This window comes from Peromyscus californicus, unplaced genomic scaffold (genome assembly GCF_007827085.1).
Source record: "Peromyscus californicus insignis strain IS unplaced genomic scaffold, ASM782708v3 Scaffold_15__1_contigs__length_86483966, whole genome shotgun sequence".
NCBI classification, from domain to species: domain Eukaryota; kingdom Metazoa; phylum Chordata; class Mammalia; order Rodentia; family Cricetidae; genus Peromyscus; species Peromyscus californicus.
This window is the reverse complement of record NW_026294447.1, coordinates 60,897,307-60,917,810: the sequence shown is the minus strand read 5'-3', so window position 1 is coordinate 60,917,810 and position 20,504 is coordinate 60,897,307. Positions and strand designations below refer to the sequence as shown.

General features: G+C 42.9%; 1 protein-coding gene across 6 annotated transcripts in view; it reads right to left on the bottom strand.

Annotated features, from left to right (window-relative positions):
* The window catches only part of Mark3 (microtubule affinity regulating kinase 3), a 96,611-nt gene extending 76,364 nt beyond the window's left edge, over positions 1-20,247 (bottom strand). The window contains exon 1 of one of the 6 annotated variants that reach the window (XM_052739069.1): positions 19,675-20,247. In XM_052739069.1, coding sequence (XP_052595029.1) covers positions 19,675-19,725 — 51 coding nt within the window. In that variant the 5' untranslated portion in view covers positions 19,726-20,247. The remainder of the gene's footprint in view (positions 1-19,674) is intronic. The other 5 variants (XM_052739067.1, XM_052739072.1, XM_052739068.1 and 2 more) reach the window with 5 other exon arrangements.
* Positions 20,248-20,504: the final 257 nt, after the last annotated feature.

The window sequence follows — 20,504 nt, the reverse complement described above, 5'->3', positions numbered from 1 at the left end:
TCAAATTCTGCATTGCACCTGTTTCCTGAGCCACTGATACGCAGTGTAACAATCTAAAAGCATCAATAGGCTATGATGGAGAAATAGTAACCAAGACCGTACAGTGCAGTTTGGCCAGTCCTTTTTGGATACAGGTATTTAATTAAATTATCCAAGATGTACAACACTTTCTTATAAAATAGGTTTATTTTAGGTAATTTCTGCAAAATTGTAGGCTGATTTAAGTATTCTGAGCACCTTAAGGTAGGCCAGCTGGATTAAGCTATGAAGTTTGGTAGGTTAAGGGTAATACTTAGGAAGGCATTTGCAGTAATGTTTACTACAATGTAACCCAATGTCAGCTGATGAGCACCTGTATTTTTTTTTTTTTTTTTTTGGTTTTTCGAGACAGGGTTTCTCTGTGTAGCTTTGCGCCTTTCCTGGAACTCGCTTTGGAGACCAGGCTGGCCTCGAACTCACAGAGATCCACCTGGCTCTGCCTCCCGAGTGCTGGGATTAAAGGCGTGCGCCAGAGCACCTGTATTTTAAAAAGGTAACTATCACATGAAAGAGAACTTAACTCTTAACAGCTGCGTCTGTATGTCTAATCCTCATCACAGCCTGTGAAGGAGTAGAATGTTAATGTCACCATACACTGACGACAATGAGGTCAATAGCTAATTGGTGAGACATTAAAAATTTTTTATTAGCTGGGTGGTGGTGGCACACGCCTTTAATCCCAGCACTCGGGAGGCAGAGCCAGGCGGATCTCTGTGAGTTCGAGGCCAGCCTGGGCTACCAAGTGAGTTCCAGGACAGGCGCAAAGCTACACAGAGAAACCCTGTCTCGAAAAACCAAAAAAAAAAAAAAAAAAAAAATTATTATCATTTCTTGCTACATTCAATCAATGTTTTCATTTTATGTATTAGTTTCATTTTAGTGCTTTTTGTTTTGGTTTGGTTTTGGTCTTTACTTAAAAGAGCTACGCCTAGGGCTGGAGAAGTGGCACAACGATTCAGAACAGCCTGTCATTCTTGCAGAGGATTCAAGTTTGATTCTCAGCACTCAAGTGTTGGCTCAAAACTATCCATAACTCCAGTTCCAGGGGGTCTGATGCCCTCTTCTGGCCTCCAGACACCAGTCACACACCTGGTGCACAAACACACATGTAGGCAAAATTCTCAAACACATAAAATAAGTGAAACTAAAACAATTTTTTTAAAAAAAGCTAAAATTTATAAATTACATTATTTAGAAATATATAAATGTGGGGGCTGGAGAGATAGCTCAGAGGTTAGGAGCACTGGCTGCTCTTCTAGAGATCCTAAGTTCAATTCTCAGCAATCACATGGTGGCTCACAACCATCTATAGTGGTATCTAGTACCTTCTTCTAGCCTGCAGGCATACATGCAGTCAGAACACTGTATACATAATAAACTTTTTTTTAAAAAGAAATATGTGTATCTGTATGTATGTGTGTGTATGGATATATGTATGTATGTATGTTTTAACATATCAAATATGGTCCCAAAATTATTGTGTACTTATATTTATGAGGCAGAGAACTGACCAGAAATTGAGAGTCCTACTTTAGTATCTCCCAAATAAGCCAGCAGATTTGCAAGCTACAACTCCTCTTAAAAGTTTTGTTCTGGCCGGGCGGTGGTGGCGCACGCCTTTAATCCCAGCACTCGGGAGGCAGAGGCAGGCGGATCTCTGTGAGTTCGAGGCCAGCCTGGTCTACAGCGCGAGATCCAGGAAAGGCGCAAAGCTACACAGAGAAACCCTGTCTCGAAAAAAAAACCAAAAAAAAAAAAAAAAAAAAAAAAAAAAGTTTTGTTCTGATGTTTATGTGTATGGCTGTTTTGCCTGCATGTATACCTGTGTGTCACATGAATTCGGTACCTGCTGGAGGAGGTCCGAGGAGTCCTAGGGGCCAGACAAGGGCATTGGATCCTCTGGAACTAGAGTTACAGTCGATTGAGAGCCATCGGGTAGGTGCTGTTCTTTGGAGGAGCAGCAAGTGCTTTTAACCACTGAGCTCTCTCTCCAGCCCCTGCATATGGCATTTCCAATCATCCGGAATAGGACCTAGTCACTGCCTTATAACACAATACACATACCATACATCTTGTCTAATCTTTAAAACAACAAGCCATATATTTAACTTATAGGGAAGGTTTTCCAAATGTTAAAAATAATAGGTGACAGTATGTGGCTATCTTCTAAATTTTGCTCTTCAGAGACACAAAGTCAAATTTTACTTTTAAAAACATCTAGGGAGCCTAAAGGTGTGGCACACACCTTTAATCCCAGCACTCGAGAGGCAGAGGCAGGTGGATCTCTGTGAGTTCGAGGCTAGCCTGGGCTACAGAGCGAGTTCCAGGACAGCCAGGGCTGTTACACAGAGAAACTCTGTCTCGAAAAACCAAAAATAAATAAATAAATAAATCTGAAAGAAAGGAAAGAAAGGAGGGAGGGAGGGTAGGGAGGGAAGGGGGGAGAGAAAGGATGGAAGGAAGAAAGAAAAACTATCAGCAAACTAGAATTAAAATGGACCTTCCTGGCCCAGCATAGTGGTACATGCTTCTAATGCCAGCACTTGAGAGGCAGAAGCAGGCAGATCTCTTGAGTTTGAGGCCAGCCTGGTCTACATAGTGAGTTCCAGGACAGCCAGTCAGGGCTATGTCTCAAAAACAAACAAAAAGAACGGACCTTCCTTGATTTGATAAAAATCCCAGAATCCCACACCATACCTGGCTGACTGCCATGCTGCCCACTGTTCTCTTTGCAGTGTACTAAGGAAACTTGTTTCTTTCCATTTCTCTCTGTGTCTCTGTCTCTGTCTCTCAGATACAGGGTCTCAGGTTGCAGGTTGGCTTCAAACTCACTATGTAACTGAAGAATGACTTTGAGTTCCTGATCCTCCTGCCTCCGTCTCCCAACAGCTATTCCAGCAAAAAATTACAGTTAATGGAGAAATTTTAGAATCTAACCATTCTCTTTTTTTTTTATTTTTTTCTCTCCTCTCTTTTCATTTCCTCCTACCTCTCTGGATTCACTACTGGGCCCAGGTTGGCCACAAACTCCCAAGATCTTTGCCTCAAACTCCTGAGTGTTGGGAATACAGGCAGGTACCACCACATATAACCAAAATCTTGTTTCTTTCTTCTTTTTAATTCTTTTTTGGATTAAGTTATTTTCTGTTTTCACTGCATGTATATAAGTGCACCATGTGTGTGTGCCTGATGTCCATGGAAGTAGAAAAAGGTATCAGATCCCCTGGAAGTTGAGTTATGAATGGTTGTGAACTACCATGTCAGTAATGGGAACCAAAAGTGGGTGCTCTTAACCTTTGAATCACCCCTCCAGTCCCAGAATAATTTCTTTTAAGAAATCAGATAATCCTGTCCATTACATTCCTGATTTATGTATCTTTAATTCAAAATCCAAAATTATATACTCAAAAGGTTTCTTCAGATTTCAGAAAACTTTTGACTTATCATTAAGGACATTAAGCAGGTAAAGTTTTTTTTCCTAATTCAATCTAATTTATATCCAAATATTTCAGCATGTAATATATAATATTAAGGTTTTTTTAAATATTGTCTTTGGAACTAAAGAGATAAAACACAGTATCGTACTTTGCTGTGCAAGCATGAGAACCTGAGTTCAAACCAAGAACCCACACACACACACATACATACAACAGCCAAGCACTGGGTTCAATTTGTAATCCCAGTGTTGAGGAGACAGAAACCAAAGAATACCTCTGGGGTCACTGGCCAGACAGCCTAGGCTAATCAGCAAGCTCAGCCCTGTCTCACAAAGAGAGACTGGTGAGATGGCTCAGCGGGTAGGTGTGTCTGCTGCCAAGCCTGATGGTATGCGTTTAATCCCTGGGACTCAGATGAGAGAAGGAGGGAACGGATTCCCTACAAATTGTCCTCTGCCCTCCACCTGTATGCTGTGGCACACAAATTTCCACAATAAATCAATGTTAAAAATATTGAAAGGAAAACAAAACGTGGACAGCATTTGATAAGGCCCAAGGAAGGTTAACCTCTACAAACACCAACACACATACCAATACATAATCACATAACAAGCATGCCCCCTCCACACCCGCATACACACACACAAACAGTGTTGAAATTTTGGATTTGTTTCATATTTACAGAACATCTTAATTCAAACCAGACACATTCCAAGTGCTTAATAGCCCATGTAACTAAAGGCTAATAATGTACCTCTAAGCATGCAAAGAACACGGTCACATTTTGGTGAGATGAAGAAAATAAGGTGTCCTACAAGTGAAGGGATGGAGTCTAACTGACAAACAGCAGAGTGCTAGTTGAAAATGAAGATCACTTCAAGCCAGGTGTCAACCCAAGACAAGGCAAGACAGTTCAGAGACAACTGGGCAAGACTTCCCTGGCACAAACTGCATCATAGTCCAACTTCTCCAGATCATCATCAATCTTACTGTTATCACAGCCATCAACAGCACAATTATAGAGATGTAAACATGTAACCTACTTCTGGTTAAAGATTATGACCACATCTACCTCCACGCTGTCCAAAAAGTCCATTTAAATGAAAGTAAATCAAAACCACCTAAGGAAAAATGAACAGATGACAATGCAGGTGTGCGCTAGCATACCTGTAATTCCAACACCTGTGAAGTGGAGACAACAGGACCAGGGGTTCAAAGCCATCCTTAGCTACAAACTTCCAGGCCATCCTGGGGCTCAGACTTCATCAAAACAAACCAACAAAAGAATAGATGGAAAATCATACTTTCAGAAACTAGAAAAGGAAATATCTTTACTATTTAGTTTTATTTTTAAATTATGTATATATGTGTACAGATATATGCAGGTGTGAACAATAGTGCTCATGGAGTCCAGAGAGGATCCCCTGGAGCCAGTATCACAGCTGGTTGTGAACCACTTGATATGGGTGCTGAAACTGAACTCAGGTCCTCTGATAGAGGAGTATGCACTCTTAACTACTCAGCTATCTCTTTAGCCCCAGAGAAAATATCTTTAATACATAAAAGATGAATTCCTAATCAGCTATAAAGATAATGGGGTAACTTGAGTTATACTATTTATCCCCCACCCCTAAAGATTCAGGAGTTGGCAATATCTAGCACCTCTGGAATGTGCCAGTTGTTAAATACGTACACTGGAGTCTCCTCTCAGTCTAGCAAAACAAAACAAAATGAAACAAAAAGCAAGCAAAAAACTGGAAGTTCTCTAGAAAGGGCAAAATAGGCACATGGGAGGCTGAGTAAGGAATTAAAATTACATGTGCCCAGGATTTCAAGATCAGCCTAGAAAACATATGACATACCATTTCACAAAAACAGAGAAAAGGCCAAGGAGAAGGTCTTATATGACTGGGAACATAAGGCACACATGAAACAGGGATGAACTGGAAACAGAAAAGGAAGAAGCTTTTTCTTCTTGTTCTCTTCAATGGCCTGGTACCTTAGAACATGGGCAGCTAGGCTTATACCTATACTGGCATCTGTCTAGCCCAGAGATAAAAACAAAACATATAGAGAACAAATAGCTCCCCAGAGGACTCCTATAGGAGACCCACAGTTTACCAAACACATGCAAGTATTTTGCACAGGCCTCCAAATCATCATTACTGTTTCAATATGGACAGAAATATAAGCAAAATTCAAAGTAGCTCCCTGAAAAATGCACCATCAGACATCATATAGCACAACACACAGAATCAAAAGGACAGAGTATCAATCTAGAATTTTATATACAGTCAAAGATCAATCAATTTTGAGGGTGTCAAGTACATACAGGAAAAATCATCATGGCATGCTATACAACTCAGCTGTGATAGGTCCAAATGCCCACAATATTGTGCAGACTAGATAGAGCTAACCATGACAACTGGTGTAGCTAGAAAAGACTAAGAGACAAACAGATGGAAAAGAGGAAGTGGTAACCTTAATGGCAATGCCCTCAGCTTCCTTCTAGGAAATCAATAGCAAACTCCTGAAACTGGGTAGGGTACAGGACCAACCAAAACGAAGTTATGTGTGAATAAGAAAACCTAATACTCTGTGAGTACTTAGGTTTTAAAAATAAAGTCACAACCTAAAGTTGGCAGTGGGGATCAAATACCAGCAGCAGTACCTTTCGTCATTCAGAGTTCATTGCTGGGGTTTGTTTAGACTTATTTTTGTGTCTGTCTTTTCCATTTCCCCACCTCCTCCTCTGTGTTCACAGTCACAAGGTCTTCTGTCACTTTGATCTCTCTAGGCTGTTCATTATCAAACCAATTCAAATAATAAATAGTAGCTTTTGGGTTGCCATACCCTCCTAACCATGCCAGTCTGTCTCTGTATAAATAAAACGGTATTTATTTTTTTACTTATCTTGAGGCAGACTTTCACTATATAATCTAGACTGGTCTCAAGTTTACTATCCTTCTACCTCAGTTTCTCTCACTACTAAGATCACTGACATGCACCAACCATACTCAATCAAAAGCTTTTTAGAACAAAACTTTAAAAAAAAAATAAATTAAAAAAAAAATTGGCAAGAAGTGGCGGCACACACCTTTAATCCCAGCACCTGGGAGGCAGAGGCAAGTGGATCTCTGAATTAGAGGCCAGCCTGGTCTACAGAGTGAGTTTCAGGACAGCCAGAGCTACACAGAAAAAACCCTGTCTCGGGGGAGGGCATCTAAGCTAGGCATGCTCCCAGAACTGGGAAGGCAGAGGACTGTCAGAAATTCAAGGTCAACCTGGTCTACAATCAGGTTGCAGGCCAGCCAAGACAATATAGCAAACCTTATCATTAAATTAAAAAATAAATAAATTGCTAAAATAGAGATTTTTGACATCTATGGACAGTCCCTCTTACATTTCTGCACATTTGGCCATTATCTATAAAAAGAATGAAAAGTTGATGCCTGATAAATTAGGAAAATAACTATGTCCAGAAGAGATCATAATAGACCATATGGTTAATACACTGAATTTCCTGTATTAGCCATAAATACAAATTTGTAGAAAATTTAATGATAATCAGATATTAAAATCCAATCAACTAAAAGATAGGTAAAGTCAGAAATGAAAGAGAAAGAGCCAGGAATGTAGCTAAATGGTAGTGTTTGCCTAGAATGCACAAGGCCCTGGATTCTATCACAGCATGGGGGGCTGGTAATAAGGAAGGAAGAACACAAGGTGGTGGTGGAGGGGTAGAACCAAAAGATGTTGAGAGATGTTCATCATAAGCCCCTTAATTTTCTCACAACCCTTCCGAAAGCCTTTAATCCCAGCACTCAAATCAGAGACAAGCAGATCTCTGTGAACTGAAGGCCAACCTGGTCTACACAGTAAGTTCCAGAGCTACATAGTAAGACCCTGCCTCAAAAAAAAAAAAAAAGAATGAATGAATAAATAAAAAGCAACTAGACAAGCATAAACCTTGAGAATGTTAAAGTTCTATTCAAGACCAACTATTATAAACTTACTAAGTAAGTAATTCTTGGCAAGTCAGTTATATTTAAATTAAACTGACTTTGTATAAACTTTTTAGGCAAATGACTTTCAATAAAGGGACCCAGAAAGGTGCTGGAATTCAACTAGGGAGAAGGGAATTTTACTTCCATAGGGAACATTTGGCAATGGTGGAGATATTTTTGGAGGTTATAACTGAGGGGATGCTACTAATACCTTGCTGGTAGAGGCCAGTGATACTAGAAACATCCTACAACGCACAGGACTGGGCTGGATGGCTCAGCCAGCGAAGGTGGGTGTTTGCTGTCATGCATGACAAGGCTGAGATGGATCCCCAGCATTCACATTGTGGAGGAGAGAAAACTGGAGCAGGTTGTCCTCTGACCTCCACTTGTACACCACACAATATGCACCAGGCTACCCAGTAAGTCAGTAAGTGTAATAAAAAATGTGGAAGTAAAGCAAAGACCTGCAGTCCAGTTTGGTGTAGTATACGTGTTTGTAATCCTAGCACTGGAGAGGCAGAGGAGGGGAGACTTCAAGAGGCCTGCCTGGGCTCCACAGTGAGTCAAAAGCAAAAACAAAACAAGCTGAACAAATAAAAGCCTGCAGCACTCACAAGGACAACAACAAAAACTGTTTCAAAATATCAATCATTCCAAGATTAAAATGATCTGTTTTAGAGAAATGAAACTTGTTCATTTTCCCTAAAACCTGCTTCTACTTTTTATCAGTTGTAAACCATTATCTCTATCTCCTACAGAGAAACTGATGGTGTCATCCAGTGCTCCTTCCTCTCCACTTTCTCTCCCGTTCAAGTCAATCCCTCAAATCTGGCTTCTCCATTTCTGCCATCACTGCACTCATCTCTGCTAAGAGCGCATACCGCAGTCCTCTTCTAATACAGCCTCTTCAGCTCCTCACACACCACAGAACAAGGCTCTAGCTCCCCCCACCCCAAGACAGGGTTCCTCTGTACTAACAGTCCTGGCTGTCCTGGAACTCATTCTGTAGACCAGGCTGGCCTCTAACTCAGAGATCTGCCTGCCTCTGCCTCTTGAGAGATGGGATTAAAGGTGTGCACACACATCATTTTCACACATGCCCCACCTTTGGATTTTTGAGATAGGGTTTCTCTCCACTATGTAACCTTAGCTAGTCTGGAATCCCTATGTAGACCAGGCTGTCCCCAAACTGAGAGATCCACCTGCCTCTGCCTCCCCAGTGCTGCTGGGGCTAAAGGTGTGCACTACCACACCCAGCAATAGCAATGTCTTCTCTTTATTCCTTTCACTAGGCTGTCCTTTCTGCTGCTCTTGCCCTTCTCTCCCCAAGGCTTCACTTCTGAACTCTACTTGATGAGCTCCAAGAAAGCAGGGTCACCTCAAGAATCTAATTATCAGTCCACAGGTTCAAACACAGGCGCCAAACTGCTAATAAACAAATGGTCAAGTAGACTTGCTTGGTTGGCAATTGTCAATATAGGGAACAGTTAGATGTACTAAAGAGAAAAGGTGCTTACTTAGCACATGTGAGGCCCTAGGTTCAATTCTTAGCATGGCAAAATAATGTAAATTAATAAGTAATAATAGTGGCAATAATAAACCCGACTATTAAATCAATGGTTTTGGATTACTCAAATACTTTATCCAGAAAAACTACAGAAGTTGTCTTTAGGTGGAATTAACATTTAAAAAAGGCCTACTGTCTGCAATGTGAAAACCCCTTCACAGGCATATTTCTTTAATCACAACAGCAATGAGGGGTAGATGATGCTACCTTTTTTTTTTTTTCATAAATAAAGATTACAACTGAAGAGCTGCTTAAGTCTTTAACAGCAAACTTTTCCTGCACCATGGCTCCCATTTGCTCCACACATTATCCACTCAGCCCTTCCCTCCGTCACAGCTTCAGGGGGCCTCTTCCTCCTTCTGCAAGCGCAGACTCCTTCAATCATGCCACCCTTTAAGAAATCAGTCTGCGCCGGGCGGTGGTGGCGCACGCCTTTAATCCCAGCACTCGGGAGGCAGAGCCAGGTGGACCTCAGTGAGTTCGAGGCCAGCCTGGGCTACCAAGTGAGTTCCAGGAAAGGCGCAAAGCTACACAGAGAAACCCTGTCTCGGGGGAAAAAAAAAAAAAAAGAGGCAGAAGCAAGATCTCTATGAGTTCAAAGCCAGTCTATGAAGTGAGTTCCAGGACAGCCAGGCTATACAGTAAAACCCTGTCTCAAAAACAAAGAAACAAACAAACAAACAAACAAAAAAAACCCAAAACCAAACCAAAAAAGAAAAATCATTCTGAAGGGAATGTGAGGGTCTAGCTCAATACTTGCCTACCATGTCTTACCAGCACCACACACAGGAAGTAGTGTGAGGCTTTAACAAAGGAGAAAGAAGGTAATCTCACAGGAGTGAAATCCAGAAGGCACAGGGGCAGAGGTGTGGTGAGTCTTAAACACACTATCAATGATGACTAATTTTTATGTATTTATTGTGTCGGGCTTACCCAATTTATTCATCTTATTATAATTAGTAATTCAACAGATATTTGCTTATTGGTCATCTATAATAAATAAATGACTTCTCCCTAGATATTTATAATAATATTAGTAAGCAAAGCAATCCTGCTCTCAAAGAGTTTTAGTATAGCATGGGAAACTGACAAAGCACAATGATTATAAGAAATACTTAAATTATATAGTATGTTACAGAGCAAAGATTTGGCTGGGCAGTGGTGGCACATCCCTTTTGTCCCAGCACTCAGGAGGCAGAGGCAGAAGGATCTCTGCCAACCTGGTCTACAAACAGAGTTCCAGGACAGCCAGGGCTACACAGAGAAACCCTGTCTCGGAAAAAAAAAAAAAAAAAAAAAAAAAGAAAAAAGAAAGAAAAGACTTGGTAAGGAAAAAAATAGATGAAGGTTGGGAGACTGGAAGGGCCATGGGTGCTCAGAACAAGTCTCACCAAGGGGACCTTTGAGCAAGATGAAAAAGTAGCATTATTATATGGTAGTGATTCTTAATCTGTGGGTTGTGACCCCTTTGCAAGTTGAACAACCCTTTCACAGGGGTGGCTTAAGACCATCAGAAAACACACACATTACAGCCGGGTGGCAGTGGCACACGCCTTTAATCCCAGCACTCAGGAGGCAGAGCCAGGTGGATCTCTGTGAGTTTGAGGCAAGAAGCCTGGTCTACAGAGTGAGATCTAGGACAGGCACCAAAACTAAACGGAGAAATCCTGTCTCGAAAAACAAAAACAAAAACAAAACTAAACTAAACTAAATTAATAAAAATGGAAAAAGAAACTGGAATACATTACCAAAATACGTAAAAGATGCTTTATCATTTGAGTATCTTCACTGTCTAGAAGGCAACCTTCTTCTGATGATTGACTAAGTCTACTCTCCCAGTAAAGCTATCGGTACCACAACAGACCTAGAATAGGTAAGGGCTGGATAAGAGGGGGGAAGAGTTGGGGACAAAATGTGAAAAGAACACCAAACAGCCTCCAAGGCCTCCTACAGCAAGACGCTTGCCCAATTTAACTAACTCTTCCTGGCAAGTCCTAGAGCAGAAGGCAAATAAGAAATGGTTCTAAGTCTCCTCCTTTCTAGGGTTCTCATTCTAGAATGTATTCCTGTAGACAGCATAGTCATAAATACTGACCACATATGAAGTGGTTGGAATCCTGTTATCAAAATCTTTGAACTTACACAAATTTCACATTAAATGCTACCAAACTGATAACACAAACCCCACAATATTTAGGCTCCACCCAGAAGCAACTACCTAACTATTAACAAGAAATACAGACAAAATACCTCCTGGTTTGAGCCTCAAGATTAACCATGGCTGAGCAATTTAGGTGATTAGAGTAGTATTGGAGCCAGGCATGGTGGCACACACCTTTAATGCCAGCACTTGGAAGGCAGAGCCAGGAGAATCTCTGTGAGAGCCTAGCCTAGTCTACATAACCAGTTCCAGGACAGCCAGGGCTACACATAGAAACCCTGTCTCAAAAAAACAAACAAAACAAAACAAATCCTAGATTAAGGAGTTGAACTATCACTTTAGTCAGCTTCTGTTACTATAATAAAGTATCTGAAGGGCTGGAGAGATGGCTTAATGGTTAAGAGTACTGACTGCTCTTCCAGAGGACCTAGGTTCAATTCCCAGCACCCAGATGGCAGCTCACAATTGTCTGTAATTCCAGTTCCAGGGGACCCAACACCCATGGCAAAACAACAATGCACATTAAATAAATTTTAAAAAAAAACTTGCAATAAAATACCTGAGATAATTAGCTGGGTGGTGGTGGCGCACGCCTTTAATCCCAGCTCTTGGGAGGCAGAGCCAGGCAGATCTCTGTGAGTTCGATGCCCACCTGGGCTACAGAGTGAGTTCAAGGAAAGGCACAAAGCTACACAGAGAAACCCTATCTCAAAGGGGGGGGGGGGGGGGGGACTGAGACAATTAACTCAAGAGAAAAGTTGAGTTTAGCTCACAGTTACAGATATTCCAGAAGGCAATGGTTTAGCTGGCAGGGCAAAACTGTTCACCTCATGAGCTAGGAAGAGAGATTCAGGAAAGGGAAACCCCAATGATATAAGGATTTCCTAATTTTTCCACAATGGGGAATGAGGTTTCAACAAACAAGCCTGTGGGTGACATCAATATTCAAAATGTCACAGTCCAAAACAGAAAGGTCTATTTTTCTTCCTTCACCAAGAAAGTCATCCTGAGTCAATGTCTGCTCTTCCTAACCCTATAGGAAGGCACATATGGGTCGGTAGAACAGATATAAGCATATTCTTGGCCAGTGTATCAACTCCAAGAAAAGACAAGAGAACACAGAGAGAGAGAGAGAATAGAAAGTATCTCACACTGCAGCCCAGGCTGGCCTCAAACTATGTAGCCTAGGTTGTTCTGAAATGTGGGTCAAACACTGGTTTCAGCACCTCAAATGTTTCAAGTGTAATCTTTTTATTTTTGCTTTTTTAAAGATGTATTCTATGTGTATGGATGCTCTGCTTGCATGTATGTCTGTGCACCACGTCTGTCTTGTGATTTTAGAGGCCAGAAGAAGGCATCAGATCCCCCAAGTGGAGTTAGATAGTTGTGAACCAACATGTGGGTGCTGGGAACTGAACCCAGTCCTCTGCAAAAGCAGTAAGTACCCTTAACCACTGAGCTATCTCCTTCAAGTGTATTCTTTAATTTCTGTCAAATGAACATGAAAGCATTCCAGGTAGATTTTTTTTCCATTTAAACTTAATTTGAAATTCCAAATAGATGTGCCACAAACCAGGAGGGTTTACACTCTGTGGCTCTTACTTCTAGCCTAGAAACAAGCTCTAAAGCTGAATTTGGTTGTATTTTGGAATGATAAAATTCAGAACCTTTTTTTTTTTTTAAGATTTACTTATTTTTATAGATAAGTGTTTTGTCTGTATGTGTATAGGTGCACCACTTGTATGCCTAGTGCCTGAGGACATCAGAAAAGAGCACCAGATACCCTAGACCTAGAGTTAATGGATAATTGTGAGCTACCATGTGGGCACTGATAATTGAACCCAGGTCCTCTGTTAGAGCAACAAGTGCTCTTAATCAGAGCCATCCTTCAGCTCTCTCTCTGTGTGTATATGTGTTTGTAAGTGTGTATGTGTGAGAGAGAGACAGAAAGACAGACAGAGACAGAGAGACAGACTGGGTCTTGTTATTTAGGCAGTTTGGCCTTGACCTACTCTCCAGTCCTCTGCCTCTCAAGTGCTGGGACTGATACCCACCACAGCTTGCTGACCAACACAACACTCCCTTTTGAAATAAAGTAACAGGTACAGTCAATTTATAGCAAACTGGGTATAAGTCTCTAAGCTAGTAGTTCTCAATCTTCCTAACCCTTTACTACAGTTCCTCATGTTGTGGTGACCCCCAACCATAAAATCATACTCATTGCTACTCCATGAATGCAATTTCACTACTGTTATGAACCGTAATGGAAATATTTTAGACTAGAGGTTGGTCAAGAGCACTAAACCAGTGCTCTTAAATAGATTTAAGGCTAGCCTTCCAGAGGACCCAGGTTTGAACCCCAGCAGGCAGCTCGCAATCATCAGTAACTCCAGCTCCAGGAGATCCAACAACCTCTTCTGAATTTTCTGGGCACCAGTTACACATGTAGTACAGACAGACAGGCAGGCAAAACAATCATACACATACAAAAATAAAATAAAATAAGCTTACAAAAGAGAAAAAAATAATTTTGGGTGGGTGAGAATATTGAGCAAGTAAAGGTGCTTGCTGCCACGCCTGACAACCTTTAATCACCAGGGCCCATGTGGTAAAATGTAAAAGTTGACCTCTGAGACTACACACACAAAATAAAAAATTTTAAAGTAAATGAGTAAGTGTCATTTTTAAAAATTTTAACTTTGAGGCAAGATGTCACTAAGTTGCCCAGGCTGACCTCCAACTGACTGGCCAACACACAATTCTGCCTCCCCAGTCGATGGGACTGCAAGCATGTACTATCATGTCTAGCTCACACTACATATTCTTACATTGTTTTATGTGTATGGGTGTTTTGCCTGCATGTATGTGTGTGCACCACATACACATTCAGTGCCCAAGGTGATCCAAGGGTGTTGGATCTCCTGGAACTGGAGTTACAGCTGTTTTTAAGACACCATGTGGCTGCTGCAAATTGAACCTGGGTCTCTGAAAGAGCAGCCAGTGTTCTTACTCACTGAGACATCTCTCCAGCACCACATACTACAAATTTAAATAAGATACTATATAAACTAATTTGTACCTTTGCCTGAGTTTACTGAAATAAGAACAAATAGCAACTCTTCCTATATTCCACGGCCACATCTTCTTTTGTTTGTTTTTGTTTTTCAAGACAGGGTTTCTCTATGTAACAGCCCTGGCTGTCCTGGAACTTACTTCATAGACCAGGTTGGCCTCAATCTCCGAGATCCTCCTGCCTCTGCTTCCCAAGTGCTGGGACTAAAGGCATGCACCATCACATCCAGCCTGCACACCTTCTAAAGTCAAGTATTGAAAACTCAGAGTTGCTGGACAGTGGTGGTGCACACCTTTAATCCCAGCACTCAGGAGGCAGAGTCAGGCGGATCTCTGTGAGTTCGAGGCCAGCCTGGTCTACAGAATGAGTTCCAGGACAGGCTCCAAAGCTACACAGAGAAACCTTGTCTCGAAAAACCAAAAAAAAAAAAAAAAAAAAACCTCATAGAGCGTTTGAGGCCTGTCAATTTAAGTAGGCAGTTCCAGGCCATCCAAGGTTACATGGTGGAACCCTGTCTCAAAAACAAAACAAAACAACTCATAGAATTTAAAAACCCCATTACATCTAGTTAAAAAAAAAAATCTCTTCTAAAAACCTGGACAATCAAAAGGTAGCGCAGTTAGTAAGCTGAACACTAAGGCAGTATTTTCTGAAGTGTGATCCCTGGGTGTGCCAAATCATTGTCTTGGAACCTGGTAGGAATGCAGCCAGGTTTGAGGTGAGAACCGGAGATGAGCATGTCAGCAACAGCAATCCTCTAAGTATGCTTGCTCAGGTTAGACAGTACAGACTAGTTCCACAAAGCCCTGAGTACTTTGTTCTGCTGGACAAGCAGGTCCTCAACAAGAACAATCTGGTTCCCAGGCATTCAGTACACCCTCTACAGCACAGCTTCATTTAGTATCACCCAATCAACAGCTAGCTAGACAATACCACCATTAGTTTATTTCACAGGAAGTTAGAGTTTCTTAAAAGCTAGGATGCATCAGTCCACGCTATACTAACTTCTAAACACCCAATGTAGCTGGGTATGGTAGTACACACCTTTAGTTTGAGCAATTTGGGGGGTAGGGGCAGGAATATATCTGTGAGTTTGAGGCCAGTCTGGTCTATATAGAGAATTCCAGGACAGCAGTGGTTCTCAACTTTCCTAACTCGGCGACCCTTTAATACAGTTAGTTTCTCATGTTGTGGTGACCCTGATCACAAAATTATATTCGTTGCTACTTCATAACTGTAATTTTGCTACTGTTATGAATCATAATGTAAATAGTTTCAGAGTCAGAGGTTTGTCAAAGGGGTTGAGACCCACAGGTTGAGGACCACTGCCAAACAGACATATAACAGTAAGTAAATGATGTACATATCTGGGACTGTTAATTAGCAAACCCCTACCTCCAGGTCTCTAGCAAATAATCCATATTTACAAAGTGAAAAATTCATTTTTAATTCTGTCAAACATAAAAACAGGGCTTACTAGTGGATCTCTATGCAACTCAACTATAAAACAGAATATAAAAGGTAAACTTTCTTTTATTTTTAAAAAGCATTCTACTTTTGGGCCGGAGAGATGGCTGAATCATTAAGAGGTCTTGCAGACCCAGGCTGAGTTCCCAGCACCCACACTGGGTGATTCACAACCACCTGAAATTCCAGTTCTAGGAGGCTGGACACACCATCTTCTAGCCCCAAACATTTAGTTTTTCTGAACTATGATGAACTTTTATATTCTTATCCATAAAGGCAAATAGTAACATGAAAATTAAACACATGAGAGAACAGAATAGTGTATAAGGAGGGGAAAAAATTTTTGTTGCAAATTACGTTTATTTATATTTACACTACAGATAAAAGTCAGAGCTTCTTTTTTTTTTTTTTTGGTTTTTCGAGACAGGGTTTCTCTGTGTAGCTTTGCGCCTTTTCCTGGAACTCACTTGGTAGCCCAGGCTGGCCTCGAACTCACAGAGATCCGCCTGGCTCTGCCTCCCGAGTGCTGGGATTAAAGGCGTGCGCCACCACCGCCCGGCAAGAGCTTCTTAAAAGCTAGGATGCATCAGTCCACAAATTTAATCTCAGCACTCAGGAGGCAGAGACAGGTGGGTCTCTGTGAGATGAAGCCAGCTTGGTTTACATAGGCAGTTCTAGGTCAGCCAGTTATATGGTGAGATATATACTGTCTCAAAAGGAAGTCCACCCCCACACAAGTGAATATAATCATTTAAAATTTAAAATGCCTAGGCTAAGTAAAATGTCTCTTTACACACGCGCGCGCGCGCGCACACACACACTCAGAGCAAAGCTGCTCTAGTTATAATAACCAATGACCATCAGCTGGTAAAAGAATTTTTTAAAAAAATCATGGTACATCTGATGAAATACTAATCAGCAAAAAAAGAAAGGAACTATTAATATACTTGAAAACACAAATCTGAAAAGCATTATGCACCCAGACAATGGTAGTGCATGCCTTTAATCCTGACACTCGGAGGCAGAGGCAGGCAAATCACTGTGTTTCGAGTTCCAGGAAGGCCAGGGCTATACAGAGAAGCCCTGTCTCTAAAAACCAAAATGATGATAATAATAATAATAATAATAATAATAATAATAATAATAATAATAATAAATGGCTAGGCAGTGGTGGTACACAACTTTGATCCCAGCACTCAGGAGGCAGGGGCAGGCAGATCTCTGAGTTTGAGGCCAGCCTGATCTACAGAGTTGAGTTCCAGGACAGCCAGGGTTATACAAAGAAACCCTGTCTCGAGAAAACAAAAACAAAACAAGAAGCAAACAAATAAACAAAAAAAAAAAAACATTATGCATAGCCAGGGATACTTACGTCAACCCTGTCTCGGAAAGAAAGGGGGCAGGCCCACAGGCATATGTTACATGGATGAAGCTACCCACAGCAATACTCACAGCAGTAAGGAGGCTGAAGCGGAAGATGAGTTTGAGGCCAACATCAGCTACACTGTGAGACTGTCTCAATTTTTTTAAAAGTTATACATTTTATGGTCCCACTTACAAAAAGGTCAAACTACAGGGACAGAAACAACAGCAGTGCTTGCCAAGGGCCTGGAGAGGCTATCAGAGGCCACAGGAGACCTTTTTTCCAGGAGATGGAAGTGTTCTATACCTTTACTGTGGTGGTGTCTACATGACTGCTCATCAATGTCCACCTCCAAAGTGTTGGTGGTGTATCCACAACCCTGCCTAACTGAAGGCTTCTCAACAGACAGAGATGTCTCTTTCACTGCTATCCTTCATGCACCGGGAAAAGTCTAACTTAAGTTGTGTAGTAACGACAGGTAAGGGCGGCCTATGCTAAAAGTGAACATCAGATGTGACAAGTGACACAGGCCCAAAACTGTGGCTGACACACAGTTATTTCCAAATCAGGCCTATGCAAGAACTACAAGCAGAACATGGCAAGGTGAGTTAGTGCAACCAGTTGGATAGACCATCATAAGCCTCTTGATTTTAGCAATGCTGAAACCTTAGATCCATTAAATGACATAAGAACAGGGTATCCTTCACAACCTAAGTTTGTTCTCTCTTAGTGGTGGCAGGGATTGAGTTGGGGGCTTCATGTATAATGGACTATCACTCTATCACTGAACCACATCTCCAGCTCTTAGGTTGTTTTTAGAAAACAAAAGTAGTAATTCTAAATACACACACACAAAAATCACAAAACAGCAAATTGACAAAGAACAGGTAAAGAATGAGCCACTTCAGTCTATAGTAATCACAGTACCACCTAAACCATGCATTCTAGACTAAAATTAGATTTCTCCTTACCCCTCCCCATTGGAACATACATATTAAAGTCAAGCGTGTCAGAGCATGCAGGAGCATGCCTTTAATCCCAGCACTCGGGAGGCAGAGCCAGGCGGATCTCTGTGAGTTCAAGGCCTACAGTGCTAGATCCAGGACAGGCACCAAAGCTACACAGAGAAACCCTGTCTCGAAGGGGAAAAAAAAAAAAAAACAAAGCCAAGCCAATCAATTGATTTACTTGCTTCATTTTTTTTTTAGAGTGGCCTGATTGATGATCAATCAGGTCAAAGGTAAGTGTCTTCAAAAGAACATAAAAAGGTCTCATGATGAGATGGTCTCAAGCTTGATGGCGCGTGTCTGTAATTCTCAGCTATGGGGAGAATGAGGCAGAATGCTCCCTTGAACAGCCCAAGCAACACAACAAGAATTATGGAATGAAGAAAGGGAAGCAGGGAGAGAAAAAAAAGGAAGGGAAAGGGAGAGGAGGAAGAAAAGGAGAAAGTTCTAATTTAAGCTCTCTGAATTAGGTAATTTTCTAATCTATCTCAGGTGGAAGGACATATACAACTATATATTAATATATTACAGAGATGATTTAGACTAAATTACTCAATACCTATCAAGCACCAAGTGGCATTTCCAAGATTAAAATGAAGGCATTTGATGCCACTAGGTCACCGTATCTAAGGATGGTTTGCAAAGCATGAAAACACCCTGAGCATGGAAGCTTTTCCAAAGAGATGGCATTTTGTTGCCAGCAGTTACCTCATAGCTCCGTATAATGAAAGGCCAGTGAAGTTTCTTTACAAGTTATTTGCTAAATGCTTTACAGAGGACAAAGCTAGGCTGGAACACTTTGGAATCTGATGCGGGAGAAGGGTTCAAAAAAAAGCACACTCGGGCAGGTCAAATATTTCTTCAATAGAACTTCTACACATTTGTGACTCCCTAGCAATGCGGTTCCAGGTTGTTGTTTGGTTTGTTTTTGAAAGTCCTTTCGAACAAAATCCTTTTATATAGATTTGCTGGGTGTGCACACTGAAATGGGCCTGAGAGCTCCTCTAAGTCAACCTTTGCAGCGGAAGGAAAAGTCAGCTCAGTGGGTGTCTCTCAGCTGGGCAGCAGGACAGTGCGGAGCTTCACTCCACATCTACCTCTCAAAACGTTTTGCCTACTGCTTCCGAACAGATTTTAATTTACAAGGACGGGAAGCTACCTTGATAAAGGCAGCCGCTCTAGAGCAGTACTTTTCAGTCTTCAGGAACTACGGGGGCCCACAAGGATCTCTCCGTGGGGCATTGAGTTTTAGCGGTTGTCATTAAGCTTAGTCCCATTTTAAAGGACCGTCCACTTGACCCGACTGAGCGCTATTAATTTGCACCAAGGACAGGCAGGATCTTAACCTGCCCGGTGTGAAAGAGTTGGTTTCAAACAGGCGCCGGCCGCGGCAGCGCACGGACGGGTAATGCTCAGCAGACCGTAAGAACAGCGCGCAGGCCGCACGCGCGCTGCAGGACAGGGCTGCGCCTTGACCCCAGTCTGGAGCATCTGGGCTAGGTCCCCCTGCTACCACCCTGAGGGTCTGCCACCCTGCAGCGCAGTCCACTCACGTTTTCAGTGTCTCGTTCATTCACCGTTGGCAAGGGGGTCCTAGTGGACATCTTATTGCGCTTTGATTCTGCACAACGCCAAGGCGAAAACAAAACCGCCCAACTCTGGGCGGCCGGCGAGCAGCGGCCGTGAGCCTCCGGGCCCTGCCCTCCCCGGCCGGAGTCTAGATCCCCGGCCTGGCCCGGGCCGTGCGCCCGCGGGCCCCGGGGCTCATTCTCCCCCAGCGCCGGCGGCCGCGGCGAGGGGCCCAGTGGAACCGGGCCGGCTGGCTGCCGCAAGCCTCAGGGCGCCTCGCGGGCTCCGCGCCTCCTCGCCGCTAGCAGCTGCAGCCGCAGCGCCGCGGAACTCAGTCCCGGGGGCTCCACACAGCGCGGCGGGCAGCCCCCGAAGAGGCGGCGGCGCAGGAGGATGTAGCGGAGATGAAGAGCAAGACAGGCCGCCGCGGCCTGCAGGCGCCAACCATGGAGGGGGCCGCGGAGGAGGCGCCCACGCCCTGCCGCTTTTCCTTCTCCCGCTCGCTTTCCGCCCGGCCTCGCCCTGCCGGCTGCCACCGCCGCTCCCCGGCACCTCGGGAGCCTCACAGACCCAAGATGGCCGCCCCTCGGCTTCCTCCGCTGCCTCCGGCTGCCGGAAGTGACGCCGCCGCCGCCTGGAGTTCCGCCAATCAGCGCGGTTGGAGCAAGGGCCGGCTGCTGTTGCTAGGGGCGACTCGTCCTGTTGGTTCTCAGGGGGAGGTGCCGTGGGGACTTACTGGCTTGGTCTCCTCCAGCGCTAGCGGAGTTCCAATGGTCCAGAGCTCCTTGGGCATCCCTGACCCTTCCAGGGCCAC